This window comes from Argopecten irradians, chromosome 5 (genome assembly GCF_041381155.1).
Source record: "Argopecten irradians isolate NY chromosome 5, Ai_NY, whole genome shotgun sequence".
Classification (NCBI taxonomy): domain Eukaryota; kingdom Metazoa; phylum Mollusca; class Bivalvia; order Pectinida; family Pectinidae; genus Argopecten; species Argopecten irradians.
Window position 1 is genome coordinate 2905560 of NC_091138.1, and position 17393 is coordinate 2922952.

The 17393-nt window shown below is 43.7% G+C and overlaps 1 protein-coding gene across 1 annotated transcript in view; it reads right to left on the reverse strand.

The window, feature by feature from the left end:
- The window catches only part of LOC138322651 (phosphatidylinositol 3,4,5-trisphosphate 3-phosphatase and dual-specificity protein phosphatase PTEN-like), a 50422-nt gene that overhangs the window by 23591 nt on the left and 9438 nt on the right, over window positions 1-17393 (reverse strand). Inside the window, exon 2 of the mRNA XM_069266652.1 lies at window positions 2094-2178. Within this exon, the coding sequence (XP_069122753.1) occupies window positions 2094-2178 (85 nt within the window). The remainder of the gene's footprint in view (window positions 1-2093; window positions 2179-17393) is intronic.

Here is a 17393-nt window from a genome sequence, read left to right on the forward strand (position 1 = left end):
ACCAAACAGTACTGTATAAACAATTCATAGCTTGGGCTTCAGTAATGGCTGCCATTTGCTTACAAAGGCAGTTAATTACCGGAAGTAGGTCAAAGGGACGCTACTACACACACACTGTACTCGATCTCAGCGACCGGTCATTATACAACTTTGACGGGGCTAAAACGACCGGTCGTTAGCCACATTAGACAGGTGGTCGATATGCAGAGTGCCATTGTATAGTAAAAACGCACGGGGAGTCTAAAAACCGGTCGTTATAGACAGGCGGTCGCTTATACAGGCAGTTGTTAGAGCAGGTTTGACTGTATTATGACCTCACCAAATACTAGTACATATACACGGGTTTGCTTTATATGTTGAGAAATGTTCTGAACACAGATTTTTAAGATATACCAATTTCTCTATTGGGTCCCAGTCCTCCTGCCCCAGGGGGATACAGCCAAGATTTATATACAGCCAAGATTTATATAAGTTCTCCATATCCCCAAGACAACTCTAAGACTATAGCTATATATAGCTAATATAGTAGCGATTGAAATGTTGACGGATGGACAAACAGACAGCAGACACCGCATCATGACATAAGCTTATTGAGAAACAGCACCTGCTGCCCTCCAATAGTTTCCGTTTTATCTAATTTTTCAGTCAGCTACACACAGTAGGCCGAGTGGTTATAATGTAGTCAACATAGCATATATATTATAACAAGGAACTGCAAAGTGGCCATTATCCCCTGCACCCCGCAGTTGGTATAAAAACCCAAATACATCCAGGTCAAAGTAATAATTATTCACGTATAACTTTGAGATTGTGTGAGTATTGTAAAACTGAAAACAAGAGATCCCAGAGGGATTTTGGCGCCCACCAAAGAATGATCTATGACTGACAATGGAAAGAGGGATCTTTTCTCTGCTTTTCAAACTTTTTCAAACATGCTACATATACAAGAGATCCCAGCTCTAGAAGGATCTTGGCACCCACCAAAGAATGATCTATGTCTGATAGTGGAAAGAAGGATCTTTTCTCTGCTTTCACACTTTTTCAAACATACTACATATAAAATTTGAGACAGATCGCTTCAGTACTTTCTGAGAAATAGTGGTAACAAACTTCAACTATCAAAATAAGAAGGCGGCGGCCTGTTGGCCATCTTGGTCACTGTTCAGTCCCAAAACGCAATATGCACAATTAGGGCCCTAGGGGAACCTGGTTATGAAATTTGAGACAGATCTCTTCAGTACCTTTGAGAAATAGCGGTAACAAACTTCAACTATCAAAATCCAAGAAGGCAGCCTTTTGGCAATCTTTTTGACCGATCGGTCCCAAAATGCAATATGAACAATAAGGGCCCTATAGGGGAACCTATATATGAAATTTGAGAACTATTTATTCTGCACTTTCTGAGAAATATCAATAACAAACTTTATCAAAATCCAAGATGGATGTCTGGCGCCATCTTGTTGAGCAATTGATCCCAAACTGCAATATGCACAACTAGGGCCCTAGGGGAAATTTGAGAATTATCCCTTCAGAACTTTCTGAGAAATAGAGATAAAAAGAATTGTTAACAGACGTACAGACAGACGGGTGGAAGGATGGACAAATGGAAGGCCCAAGTTTCAAGGAGCTGTATTGATCAAGGAGCTGTATTGAACGGACTTTTTAGTTATAACCCGGAAATGAATCTCGGATGGACGGAGCCCAAAACAATATCGCCCGCAAACGCATTTTGTAGGGGTAACCAAACCCACCTACAGCTGCGATAGGCTCATAACTATCACCTGAAAGGAGCTATATCTTCCGTCGGTATATGTAGTCGGTTTTTATTCAGGAACTCTGGTTTAGTGATCATTTCACATATATCACATACCTATTTAAATGACTAACAAAAACTAGTAAGGTTCATTAAGGACAAGACATGCTTATTTAAATGGAGGAAAGCAAGAGTACCTGGAGAAAAACCACCGACCTATGGTACCTGGTAACTGCTAGGTTTTAACTCCCAGCCTAGACAAGTACAACATAACCACTCGGCCACTGCAGCCCCTTGGTACTTGTTGTAATTACAATGGATATGTTACCTCTGTACCTACCGAACTACATCGTTGATGTTGTTCCTGTAAACGCCTTCCATGGATTCAGCAGGGAAGCCCATGGCGATAATGTTTGGATAGATGTCTGATAAGCTGTTAAGGAACATGTACAAATGTGTTGACAGAAAACATGTTAGCTCACTACTGTATAACCTATAATAAAGCTAGAAAATGAAACAAAATATTATTGTGTTTAAAAGTCTGGACAATGTCAGATAATATGTGTCTTAGTATTGTTACCTTTTGTAGTGTTCAAAACCCTAGATAATATGAGACAATATTAATGTGAGACAATATTTATCTAAAATTATCTTACCCTTTATCTTGGTTTGCAACCAAACCAAACTTGTTTCAAATCTGACCTAATGTTAATCTTTTTTACTCTTTGATATTTTGTTTTACTGGTAATAAGTCGTATCAAAATTGAACTCATATACTTATCTACACTTTGCCATGGACATTATAGGCAATCAGTGGGACACCAACTATCATGATCTCTAAGTAACAGTAATTATGTGTATCACACCAAATTGTGCCTTTATATATGGACTTTGCACTGGAATTTTAACACACGATCTACGGCACCCAATCGCTTAGCCTTCTACCACTGAGCCACATCCATGTCCCCAAAAAAGGACATTTCTATAATAAAGTGATAGTCAGTTATCTCAAAGAAACACAATTTAACAAAGCATAACAATTTATTGACTCGTGCCCTATCCGGGCCTCGAACTCACGATCTACGGCACCCAATCGCCTAGCCAAACATACCTGCGCCTTCTACCACTGCGCCACATCCAATACAAAGTTGCCAACAATTAAATTGCTTGGACACAAATGTTTAAAATAATGACCTACTGACACATATTTATATTAAGATGGGAATACCAGGCCAGTTAACATGAGAAAGTGATAAAATGGCCTGTATCTGCATCTCAGATCTAAAATATTTCAGATTTGTATGTATAAAGAAATGAAAACTCCTGTGGACCGATTGGCCTACATTATTAAGAGGATACTACACTACTTCAATAGAGGAAATGCTACCCATTCAAACCGCTCCGATTCACAAGGAAATGCTTACATTATAATTATCTGATGTTGTCCATATCTACAGGACAGTATACATATCACTTTGTATATTTCCTGTTGATATCAAATGTACACAGACAATGTACCACCATTACCACCATACCCTGTACACAGACAAAGTACCATCATTACCACCATCCCCTGTACACAGACAATGTACCACCATTACCACCATCCCCTGTACACAGACAATGTACCACCATTACCACCATCCCCTGTACACAGACAATGTACCACCATTACCACCATCCCCTGTACACAGACAATGTACCACCATTACCACCATCCCCTGTACACAGACAATGTACCACCATTACCACCATCCCCTGTACACAGACAAAGTACCATCATTACCACCATCCCCTGTACACAGACAATGTACCATGTACCACCATGTACACACATCACCATTACCACCATCCCTGTACACAGACAATGTACCACCATTACCACCATCCCCCTGTACACAGACAATGTACCACCTTTACCACCACCCCTTACACAACAATTACCACCTTTACACCAATAACTGTACACAGACAATGTACCACTGTTACCACTATCCCCTGTACACAGACAATGTACCACCGTTACCACCACCCCCTGTACACAGACAATGTACCACCTTTACAACCAATAACTGTACACAGACAAAGTACCATCATTACCACCATCCCCTGTACACAGACAATGTACCACCATTACCACCATCCCCTATACACATACAATATACCACCTTTACAACCAATAACTGTACACAGACAATGTACCACTGTTACCACCATACCCTGTACACAGACAATGTACCACTGTTACCACCATACCCTGTACACAGACAATGTACCACTACCACGTTACCACCACCCCCTGTACACAGACAATGTACCACTGTTACCACCACCCCCTGTACACAGACAATGTACCACTGTTACCACCACCCCCTGTACACAGACAATGTACCACTGTTACCACCACCCCCTGTACACAGACAATGTACCACTGTTACCACCACCCCCTGTACACAGACAATGTACCACTGTTACCACCATCCCCTGTACACAGACAATGTACACTTTACCACTGTTACACAACACCATACCATCCCTGTACACAGACAATGTACCACTGTTACCACATACCCTGTACACAGACAATGTACCACTGTTACCAACATCCCCTGTACACAGACAATGTACCACTGTTACCACCACCCCCTGTACACAGACAATGACACTGTTACCACTGTTACAGACACCACTGTTACCACCACCCCCTGTACACAGACAATGTACCACTGTTACCACCACCCCCTGTACACAGACAATGTACCACTGTTACCACCACCCCCTGTACACAGACAATGTACCACTGTTACCACCCACCCTGTACACAGACAATGTACCACTGTTACCACCACCCCTGTACACAGACAATGTACCACTGTTACCAACATCCCCTGTACACACAGACAATGTACCACGTTACCACCACCATCCCCTGTACACAGACAATGTACCACTGTTACCACCATCCCCTGTACACAGACAATGTACCATGTTACCACCACCCTGTACACAGACAATGTACCACTGTTACCAACCCCTGTACACAGACAATGTACCACTGTTACCACCATACCCTGTACACAGACAATGTACCACTGTTACCACCACCCCCTGTACACAGACAACGTACCACTGTTACCAACATCCCCTGTACACAGACAATGTACCATCGCTACCACCATCCCCTGTACACAGACAATGTACCACCGTTACCACCATCCCCTGTACACAGACAATGTACCACTGTTACCACCACCCCTGTACACAGACAATGTACCACTGTTACCACCACCCCCTGTACACAGACAATGTACCACTGTTACCACCATCCCCTGTACACAGACAATGTACCACTGTTACCAACATACCTGTACACAGACAATGTACCACTGTTACCAACATCCCCTGTACACAGACAATGTACCACTGTTACCACCACCCCCTGTACACAGACAATGTACCACTGTTACCAACCACCCTGTACACAGACAATGTACCACTGTACCAACCACCCCCTGTACACAGACAATGTACCACTGTTACCACCACCCCCTGTACACAGACAATGTACCACTGTTACCACCACCCCCTGTACACAGACAATGTACCACTGTTACCACCATCCCCTGTACACAGACAATGTACCACTGTTACCACCATACCCTGTACACAGACAATGTACCACCGTTACCAACATACCCTGTACACAGACAATGTACCACTGTTACCAACATCCCCTGTACACAGACAATGTACCACTGTTACCACCATCCCCTGTACACAGACAATGTACCACTGTTACCACCATCCCCTGTACACAGACAATGTACCACTGTTACCACCACCCCCTGTACACAGACAAAGTACCACTGTTACCACCACCCCCTGTACACAGACAATGTACCACTGTTACCACCACCCCCTGTACACAGACAATGTACCACCGTACCCCTGTACCACAAACAATGTTACCACCATTACCACCACCACCCCTGTACACAGACAAAATGTACCACCCATGTTACCACCATCCCCTGTACACAGACAATGTACCACATTACCACCATCCCCTGTACACAGACAATGTACCACTGTTACCACCATCCCCTGTACACAGACAATGTACCACTGTTACCACCATCCCCTGTACACAGACAATGTACCACTGTTACCCACCACCCCCTGTACACAGACAATGTACCACCATTACCACCACCCCCTGTACACAGACAATGTACCACTGTTACCACCATCCCCTGTACACAGACAATGTACCACTGTTACCACCATCCCCTGTACACAGACAATGTACCACTCATTACCACACCATCAACCCTGTACACAGACACAATGTACCACCATTACCACCACCCCTGTACACAGACAATGTACCACCTTTACAACCACCACCCCCTGTACACAGACAATGTACCACTGTTACCACCATCCCCTGTACACAGACAATGTACCACCGTTACCACCACCATCCCCTGTACACAGACAATGTACCACCTTTACCACAACCAATAACTGTACACAGACAATGTACCACGTTACCAACATCCCCTGTACACAGACAATGTACCACCGTTACCACCATCCCCTGTACACAGAAGACAATGTACCACCATTACCACCATCCCCTGTACACAGACAATGTACCATGTTACCACCATACCCTGTACACAGACAATGTACCACTGTTACCACCCATCCCCTGTACACAGACAATGTACCACTGTTACCACCATCCCCTGTACACAGACAATGTACCACTGTTACCACCATACCCTGTACACAGACAATGTACCACTGTTACCACCATACCCTGTACACAGACAATGTACCACTGTTACCAACATCCCCTGTACACAGACAATGTACCACTGTTACCAACATCCCCTGTACACAGACAATGTACCACTGTTACCACCATTACCCTGTAACACAGACAATGTACCACTGTTACACCATCCCCTGTACACAGACAATGTACCACTGTTACCAACATACCCTGTACACAGACAATGTACCACTGTTACCACCATCCCCTGTACACAGACAATGTACCACTGTTACCAACATACCCTGTACACAGACAATGTACCACTGTTACCAACCATCCCCCTGTACACAGACAATGTACCACACTGTTACCACCATCCCCTGTACACAGACAATGTAACCACTGTTACCACCATCCCCTGTACACAGACAATGTACCACTGTTACCACCACCCCCCTGTACACAGACAATGTACCACTGTTACCACCACCCCCTGTTACAATGTACACCATACCACACCCCTGTACACAGACAATGTACCATCTTACCACCATCCCCTGTACACAGACAATGTACCACTGTTACCACCACCCCCTGTACACAGACAATGTACCACTGTTACCACCACCCCCTGTACACAGACAAATTACCACTGTTACCACCACCCCCTGTACACAGACAATGTACCACTGTTACCACCATCCCCTGTACACAGACAATGTACCACTGTTACCACCACCCCTGTACACAGACAATGTACCACTGTACCAACACCCGTACACAGACAATGTACCACTGTTACCACCACCCCCTGTACACAGACAATGTACCACTTACCACCACCCCTGTACACAGACAATTACCACCATTACCACCACCCCCTGTACACAGACAATGTACCACTGTTACCACCACCACCACCCCTGTACACAGACAATGTACCACTGTTACCACCACCCCCTGTACACAGACAATGTACCACTGTTACCACCACACCCCCTGTACACAGACAATGTACCACTGTTACCACCACCCCCTGTACACAGACAATGTACCACTGTTACCACCACCCCCTGTACACAGACAATGTACCACTGTTACCAACATCCCCCTGTACACAGACAATGTACCACTGTTACCACCACCCCCTGTACACAGACAATGTACCACTGTTACCACCACCCCCCTGTACACAGACAATGTACCACTGTTTACCTGTACCACAGACATGTACCCTGTACACAGACAATGTACCACGTTACCACCACCCCTGTACACAGACAATGTACCACTGTTACCACCATCCCCTGTACACAGACAATGTACCACTGTTACCACCATCCCCTGTACACAGACAATGTACCACTGTTACCACCATCCCCTGTACACAGACAATGTACCACTGTTACCACCACCCCCTGTACACAGACAATGTACCACTGTTACCACCACCCCCCTGTACACAGACAATGTACCACTGTTACCACCACCCCCTGTACACAGACAACTGTACCACTGACAATTACCACACCACCCCCTGTACACAGACAATGTACCACTGTTACCACCATCCCCTGTACACAGACAATGTACCACTGTTACCACACACCCCCTGTACACAGACAATGTACCACTGTTACCACCATCCCCTGTACACAGACAATGTACCACTGTTACCACCATCCCCTGTACACAGACAATGTACCACTGTTACCACCATCCCCTGTACACAGACAATGTACCACTGTTACCACCACCCCCTGTACACAGACAATGTACCACTGTTACCACCATCCCCTGTACACAGACAATGTACCACTGTTACCACCATCCCCTGTACACAGACAATGTACCACTGTTACCACCATCCCCTGTACACAGACAATGTACCACTGTTACCACCACCCCCTGTACACAGACAATGTACCACTGTTACCACCACCCCCTGTACACAGACAATGTACCACTGTTACCACCACCCCCTGTACACAGACAATGTACCACTGTTACCACCATCCCCTGTACACAGACAATGTACCACTGTTACCAACATCCCCTGTACACAGACAATGTACCACTGTTACCACCATCCCCTGTACACAGACAATGTACCATCTGTTACCACCATCCCCTGTACACAGACAATGTACCACCGTTACCACCATCCCACCCCTGTACACACAGACAATGTACCACCGTTACACCACCCCTGTACACAGACAATGTACCACCTTACCACCACCCCCTGTACACAGACAATGTACCACTGTTACCACCATCCCCTGTACACAGACAATGTACCACTGTTACCCACCATCCCCTGTACACAGACAATGTACCACTGTTACCACCATCCCCTGTACACAGACAATGTACCACTGTTACCACACACATCCCCTGTACACAGACAATGTACCACTGTTACCACCACCCCCTGTACACAGACAATGTACCACTGTTACCACCACCCCCTGTACACAGACAATGTACCACTGTTACCACCATCCCCTGTACACAGACAATGTACCACTGTTACCACCATCCCCTGTACACAGACAATGTACCACTGTTACCACCACCCCCTGTACACAGACAATGTACCACTGTTACCACCACCCCCTGTACACAGACAATGTACCACTGTTACCACCATCCCCTGTACACAGACAATGTACCACTGTTACCACCATCCCCTGTACACAGACAATGTACCACTGTTACCACCATCCCCTGTACACAGACAATGTACCACTGTTACCACCATCCCCTGTACACAGACAATGTACCACTGTTACCACCATCCCCTGTACACAGACAATGTACCACTGTTACCACCACCCCCTGTACACAGACAATGTACCACTGTTACCACCATCCCCTGTACACAGACAATGTACCACAGTGTTACCACCACCCCCTGTACACAGACAATGTACCACTGTTACCACCATCCCCTGTACACAGACAATGTACCACTGTTACCACCATCCCCTGTACACAGACAATGTACCACTGTTACCAACATCCCCTGTACACAGACAATGTACCACTGTTACCACCACCCCCTGTACACAGACAATGTACCACTGTTACCACCATCCCCCTGTACACAGACAATGTACCACTGTTACCACCACCCCCTGTACACAGACAATGTACCACTGTTACCACCACCCCCTGTACACAGACAATGTACCACTGTTACCACCCCTGTACACAGACAATGTACCACTGTTACCACCCCCCTGTACACAGACAATGTACCACTGTTACCACCACCCCCTGTACACAGACAATGTACCACTGTTACCACCACCCCCTGTACACAGACAATGTACCACTGTTACCACCACCCCCTGTACACAGACAATGTACCACTGTTACCACCACCCCCTGTACACAGACAATGTACCACTGTTACCACCACCCCCTGTACACAGACAATGTACCACTGTTACCACCACCCCCTGTACACAGACAATGTACCACTGTTACCACCACCCCCTGTACACAGACAATGTACCACCGTTACCACCATCCCCTGTACACAGACAATGTACCACCGTTACCACCATCCCCTGTACACAGACAATGTACCACCGTTACCACACCATCCCCTGTACACAGACAATGTACCACTGTTACCAACATCCCCTGTACACAGACAATGTACCACCTTTACAACCAATAACTGTACACAGACAATGTACCACTGTTACCACCATCCCCTGTACACAGACAATGTACCACTGTTACCACCAACCCCTGTACACAGACAATGTACCACTGTTACCACCACCCCCTGTACACAGACAATGTACCACTGTTACCACCACCCCCTGTACACAGACAATGTACCACCGTTACCACCATCCCCTGTACACAGACAATGTACCACTGTTACCACCATCCCCTGTACACAGACAATGTACCACCGTTACCACCATCCCCTGTACACAGACAATGTACCACTGTTACCACCATCCCCTGTACACAGACAAATGTACCACCTGTTACCACCACCACCCCTGTACACAGACAATGTACCACTGTTACCAACACCCCTGTACACAGACAATGTACCACTGTTACCAACACCCCTGTACACAGACAATGTACCACTGTTACCACCACCCCCTGTACACAGACAATGTACCACTGTTACCAACACCCCTGTACACAGACAATGTACCACCCCTGTTACCAGACAATACCCCTGTACACAGACAATGTACCACTGTTACCACCACCCCCTGTACACAGACAATGTACCACTGTTACCACCACCCCCCTGTACACAGACAATGTACCACATGTTACCACCACCCCCTGTACACAGACAATGTACCACTGTTACCACCACCCCCTGTACACAGACAAATGTACCACTGTTACCACCATCCCCTGTACACAGACAATGTACCACTGTTACCAACATCCCCTGTACACAGACAATGTACCACTGTTACCACCACCCCCTGTACACAGACAATGTACCACTGTTACCACCACCCCCTGTACACAGACAATGTACCACTGTTACCACCACCCCCTGTACACAGACAATGTACCACTGTTACCACCACCCCCCTGTACACAGACAATGTACCACTGTTACCCACCACCCCCCTGTACACAGACAATGTACCACTGTTACCACCACACCCCTGTACACAGACAATGTACCACTGTTACCACCACCCCCTGTACACAGACAATGTACCACCGTTACCACCATCCCCTGTACACAGACAATGTACCACTGTTACCACCATCCCCTGTACACAGACAATGTACCACTGTTACCACCACCCCCTGTACACAGACAATGTACCACTGTTACCACCACCCCCTGTACACAGACAATGTACCACTGTTACCACCATCCCCTGTACACAGACAATGTACTTACACCACCCCGTCAAGACAATGTTACCACCACCCCCCTGTACACAGACAATGTACCACTGTTACCACCACCCCCTGTACACAGACAATGTACCACTGTTACCACCACCCCCCTGTACACAGACAATGTACCACTGTTACCACCACCCCCTGTACACAGACAATGTACCACTGTTACCACCACCCCCTGTACACAGACAATGTACCACTGTTACCACCACCCCCTGTACACAGACAATGTACCACTGTTACCACCATCCCCTGTACACAGACAATGTACCACTGTTACCACCACCCCCTGTACACAGACAATGTACCACTGTTACCACCCACCCCCTGTACACAGACAATGTACCACTGTTTACCACCACCCCCTGTACACAGACAATGTACCACTGTTACCACCACCCCCTGTACACAGACAATGTACCACTGTTACCACCACCCCCTGTACACAGACAATGTACCACCGTTACCACCACCCCCTGTACACAGACAATGTACCACTGTTACCACCACCCCCTGTACACAGACAATGTACCACTGTTACCACCACCCCCTGTACACAGACAATGTACCACTGTTACCACCACCCCTGTACACAGACAATGTACCACTGTTACCACCACCCCCTGTACACAGACAATGTACCACTGTTACCACCACCCCCTGTACACAGACAATGTACCACTGTTACCACCACCCCTGTACACAGACAATGTACCACTGTTACCACCCCCCTGTACACAGACAATGTACCACGTTACCACCACCCCTGTACACAGACAATGTACCACTGTTACCACCACCCCTGTACACAGACAATGTACCACTGTTACCACCACCCCCTGTACACAGACAATGTACCACTGTTACCACCCCCCTGTACACAGACAATGTACCACTGTTACCACCACCCCCTGTACACAGACAATGTACCACTGTTACCACCACCCCCTGTACACAGACAATGTACCACTGTTACCACCACCCCCTGTACACAGACAATGTACCACTGTTACCACCACCCCCTGTACACAGACAATGTACCACTGTTACCACCATCCCCTGTACACAGACAATGTACCACCATTACCACCATCCCCTGTACACAGACAATGTACCACCGTTACCACCATCCCCTGTACACAGACAATGTACCACCGTTACCACCATCCCCTGTACACAGACAATGTACCACCGTTACCACCACCCCCTGTACACAGACAATGTACCACTGTTACCACCACCCCCTGTACACAGACAATGTACCACTGTTACCACCATCCCCTGTACACAGACAATGTACCACTGTTACCACCACCCCCTGTACACAGACAATGTACCACTGTTACCACCACCCCCTGTACACAGACAATGTACCACTGTTACCACCACCCCCTGTACACAGACAATGTACCACTGTACCACCACCCCCTGTACACAGACAATGTACCACCATTACCACCATCCCCTGTACACAGACAATGTACCATCATTACCACCATCCCCTGTACACAGACAATGTACCACCGTTACCACCATCCCCTGTACACAGACAATGTACCACCGTTACCACCACCCCCTGTACACAGACAATGTACCACTGTTACCACCACCCCCTGTACACAGACAATGTACCACTGTTACCACCACCCCCTGTACACAGACAATGTACCACTGTTACCACCACCCCCCTGTACACAGACAATGTACCACTGTTACCACCACCCCCTGTACACAGACAATGTACCACTGTTACCACCACCCCCTGTACACAGACAATGTACCACTGTTACCACCACCCCCTGTACACAGACAATGTACCACCGTTACCACCACCCCCTGTACACAGACAATGTACCACCGTTACCACCACCCCCCTGTACACAGACAATGTACCACCGTTACCACCACCCCTGTACACAGACAATGTACCACCGTTACCACCATCCCCTGTACACAGACAATGTACCACCATTACACCCCCCTGTACACAGACAATGTACCACCGTTACCACCATCCCCTGTACACAGACAATGTACCATCATTACCACCACCCCCTGTACACAGACAATGTACCACTGTTACCAACATCCCCTGTATACAGACACTAAAGTTCGAAAAAGCTTGTGTCTTAAGTAACTTTTTAAAAATAACTTACGAGTGTGGAATAAATTCTATATCCAACGACCACTGGTTGTGTAACCTCTATATATACCAATTGCAAGGTAATGAAACTAGCTGTGGAATGAGCAGTGGCGAACAAAGGCACCTCAGTAGCTAGTAAGTCTGTGGTAGTAAAGTGTGGGTCAGCTGTACATATATATACATTGTGGAACCTGCCCAACCAGTCATGATCAAGCCAGGCTTTAAAATACAGAATGTTATAACGTTACAGTACATCGGCCCATTCAGGATCAAAAGATAGCGAGACCACTGTGGATTCTCCCTGTAAAATCTATGTCATTGAAAGTAGGATATAAACATATATGGCAGGTCTCAGATATGTGCCATTCACTTATTACTACATCATTTCCATTACTATAAACCACCTACCAATTTGAGGAGACACCTGAATTTGTATCTGTACAATACAAATGGACTAAATTAGCCCCAGTCCACGCTGTAAAAGGCTCAGAGGAAAGTTTAAATCTACAAAATGCTGACCGTAGTTTACTAGTGATCAGGGTAAAGTTACTTATTTGTTATCCGAGTTTGCGCTTATTTGAAATCAACATCTAACTTATATGCAAATAATGCTGCTTATTATAGGATTTGGGACTTATTTGTAATCATACAATTATTTGAAATTTGAGTCTTTCTTTTGACCATCAGATGCTTATTTTTATTTTTTATAGGATTTATTGTTACTAGGGATATCTATTATAAGATCAGAAAGTGTCAGTGTGGCTTACCTATAGCTTATTGTGGTATAAGGGATATATGTATTATAAGATCAGAAAGTGTGACTTACCTATAGCTTATTGTGGTATAAGGGATATATGTATTATAAGATCAGAAAGTGTGGCTTACCAAAGCTTATTGTAGTATAAGGGATATCTATTATAAGATCAGAAAGTGTGGCTTACCTATAGCTTATTGTAGTATAAGGGATATCTATTATAAGATCAGAAAGTGTGGCTTACCTATAGCTTATTGTAGTATAAGGGATATCTATTATAAGATCAGAAAGTGTGGCTTACCTATAGCTTATTGTAGTATAAGGGATATCTATTATAAGATCAGAAAGTGTGGCTTACCTATAGCTTATTGTGGTATAAGGGATATATGTATTATAAGATCAGAAAGTGTGGCTTACCTATAGCTTATTGTGGTATAAGGGATATATGTATTATAAGATCAGAAAGTGTGGCTTACCTATAGCTTATTGTGGTATAAGGGATATATCTATTATAAGATCAGAAAGTTTGACTTACCTATAGCTTATTGTAGTATAAGGGATATCTATTATAAGATCAGAAAGTGTGGCTTACCTATAGCTTATTGTGGTATAAGGGATATATGTATTATAAGATCAGAAAGTGTGACTTACCTATAGCTTATTGTGGTATAAGGGATATATCTATTATAAGATCAGAAAAGTGTGACTTTCCTATAGCTTATTGTGGTATAAGGGATATATGTATTATAAGATCAGAAAGTGTGACTTACCTATAGCTTATTGTGGTATAAGGGATATATCTATTATAAGATCAGAAAGTGTGGCTTACCTATAGCTTATTGTAGTATAAGGGATATCTATTATAAGATCAGAAAGTGTGGCTTACCTATAGCTTATTGTAGTATAAGGGATATCTATTATAAGATCAGAAAGTGTAGCTTACCTATAGCTTATTGTAGTATAAGGGATATCTATTATAAGATCAGAAAGTGTGGCTTACCTATAGCTTATTGTAGTATAAGGGATATCTATTATAAGATCAGAAAGTGTGGCTTTACCTATAGCTTATTGTAGTATAAGGGATATCTATTATAAGATCAGAAAGTGTGGCTTACCTATAGCTTATTGTAGTATAAGGGATATCTATTATAAGATCAGAAAGTGTGGCTTACCTATAGCTTATTGTAGTATAAGGGATATATCTATTATAAGATCAGAAAGTGTGGCTTACCTATAGCTTATTGTGGTATAAGGGATATATGTATTATAAGATCAGAAAGTGTGGCTTACCTATAGCTTATTGTGGTATAAGGGATATATGTATTATAAGATCAGAAAGTGTGGCTTACCTATAGCTTATTGTGGTATAAGGGATATATCTATTATAAGATCAGAAAGTGTGACTTACCTATAGCTTATTGTAGTATAAGGGTATATCTATTATAAGATCAGAAAGTGTGGCTTACCTATAGCTTATTGTGGTATAAGGGATATATGTATTATAAGATCAGAAAGTGTGACTTACCTATAGCTTATTGTGGTATAAGGGATATATCTATTATAAGATCAGAAAGTGTGACTTACCTATAGCTTATTGTGGTATATAAGGGATATATCTATTATAAGATCAGAAAGTGTGGCTTACCTATAGCTTATTGTGGTATAAGGGATATATCTATTATAAGATCAGAAAGTGTGGCTTACCTATAGCTTATTGTAGTATAAGGGATATCTATTATAAGATCAGAAAGTGTGGCTTACCTATAGCTTATTGTAGTATAAGGGATATATCTATTATAAGATCAGAAAGTGTGGCTTACCTATAGCTTATTGTAGTATAAGGGATATCTATTATAAGATCAGAAAGTGTGGCTTACCTATAGCTTATTGTAGTATAAGGGATATCTATTATAAGATCAGAAAGTGTGGCTTACCTATAGCTTATTGTGGTATAAGGGATATATCTATTATAAGATCAGAAAGTGTGGACTTACCTATAGCTTATTGTAGTATAAGGGATATCTATTATAAGATCAGAAAGTGTGGCTTACCTATAGCTTATTGTAGTATAAGGGATATCTATTATAAGATCAGAAAGTGTGGCTTACCTATAGCTTATTGTGGTATAAGGGATATATGTATTATAAGATCAGAAAGTGTGGCTTACCTATAGCTTATTGTGGTATAAGGGATATATGTATTATAAGATCAGAAAGTGTGGCTTACCTATAGCTTATTGTGGTATAAGGGATATATCTATTATAAGATCAGAAAGTTTGACTTACCTATAGCTTATTGTAGTATAAGGGATATCTATTATAAGATCAGAAAGTGTGGCTTACCTATAGCTTATTGTGGTATAAGGGATATATGTATTATAAGATCAGAAAGTGTGACTTACCTATAGCTTATTGTGGTATAAGGGATATATCTATTATAAGATCAGAAAGTGTGACTTTCCTATAGCTTATTGTGGTATAAGGGATATATGTATTATAAGATCAGAAAGTGTGACTTACCTATAGCTTATTGTGGTATAAGGGATATATCTATTATAAGATCAGAAAGTGTGGCTTACCTATAGCTTATTGTAGTATAAGGGATATCTATTATAAGATCAGAAAGTGTGGCTTACCTATAGCTTATTGTAGTATAAGGGATATCTATTATAAGATCAGAAAGTGTAGCTTACCTATAGCTTATTGTAGTATAAGGGATATCTATTATAAGATCAGAAAGTGTGACCTACCTATAGCTTATTGTAGTATAAGGGATATCTATTATAAGATCAGAAAGTGTGGCTTACCTATAGCTTATTGTAGTATAAGGGATATCTATTATAAGATCAGAAAGTGTGGCTTACCTATAGCTTATTGTGGTATAAGGGATATATCTACGGTATTATAAGATCAGAAAGTGTGACCTACCTATAGCTTATTGTAGTATAAGGGATATCTATTATAAGATCAGAAAGTGTGGCTTACCTATAGCTTATTGTGGTATAAGGGATATATCTATTATAAGATCAGAAAGTGTGGCTTAC